At 58.7% G+C, this 385-nt stretch overlaps 1 protein-coding gene across 4 annotated transcripts in view; it reads right to left on the bottom strand.

Moving 5' to 3' along the window:
- Phf21a (PHD finger protein 21A) overlaps positions 1-379 on the bottom strand; it is a 182,649-nt gene extending 182,270 nt beyond the window's left edge. The window contains exon 1 of one of the 4 annotated variants that reach the window (XM_010612480.3): positions 155-379. In XM_010612480.3, the coding sequence (XP_010610782.1) occupies positions 155-250 (96 nt within the window). In that variant the 5' untranslated portion in view covers positions 251-379. The remainder of the gene's footprint in view (positions 1-154) is intronic. The other 3 variants (XM_010612469.3, XM_010612473.3, XM_033756641.1) reach the window with 3 other exon arrangements.
- Positions 380-385: the final 6 nt, after the last annotated feature.

Raw genomic sequence — 385 nt, 5'->3', positions numbered from 1 at the left:
CTGATCCTCCCAGAGACAAACACCAGAGACGAGACGGAGGGAGAGAGAGGGCGAGAGAGGGAGAGAGGGGGAAGGGGAGGGAGGGGAAACAGAGCTACTCCAGAAAAAAGAGAGAAGACTGAGAAGGGAGAACGGAAAAGCTGGGATACTGCACCCTCCTGCTGCTGGCTGGCTGTCCCCCCTGGCAGCTGGAGGCAGGAACTCTGAGCAGGAGAAGCAGGAGGAGGAGGAGGAGGGAACTCTTCTTCATGGGGAGGGAGGGAGGGAAGACGCCGGGGCTGCTGCCGCTTCTGCTGCTGCTCTGGGCCTCTCGCACTTTTTAGATATTAGTGTGTTAAGATGGTAGGTTGTTCCCTGCTCCCTCCTCCTCCTCCTCCTCTTCCTC

This window comes from Fukomys damarensis, unplaced genomic scaffold (assembly GCF_012274545.1).
Source record: "Fukomys damarensis isolate Sample0158 unplaced genomic scaffold, DMR_v1.0_HiC HiC_scaffold_27, whole genome shotgun sequence".
NCBI lineage: Eukaryota > Metazoa > Chordata > Mammalia > Rodentia > Bathyergidae > Fukomys > Fukomys damarensis.
This window is presented reverse-complemented; position numbering and strand designations above follow the sequence as displayed.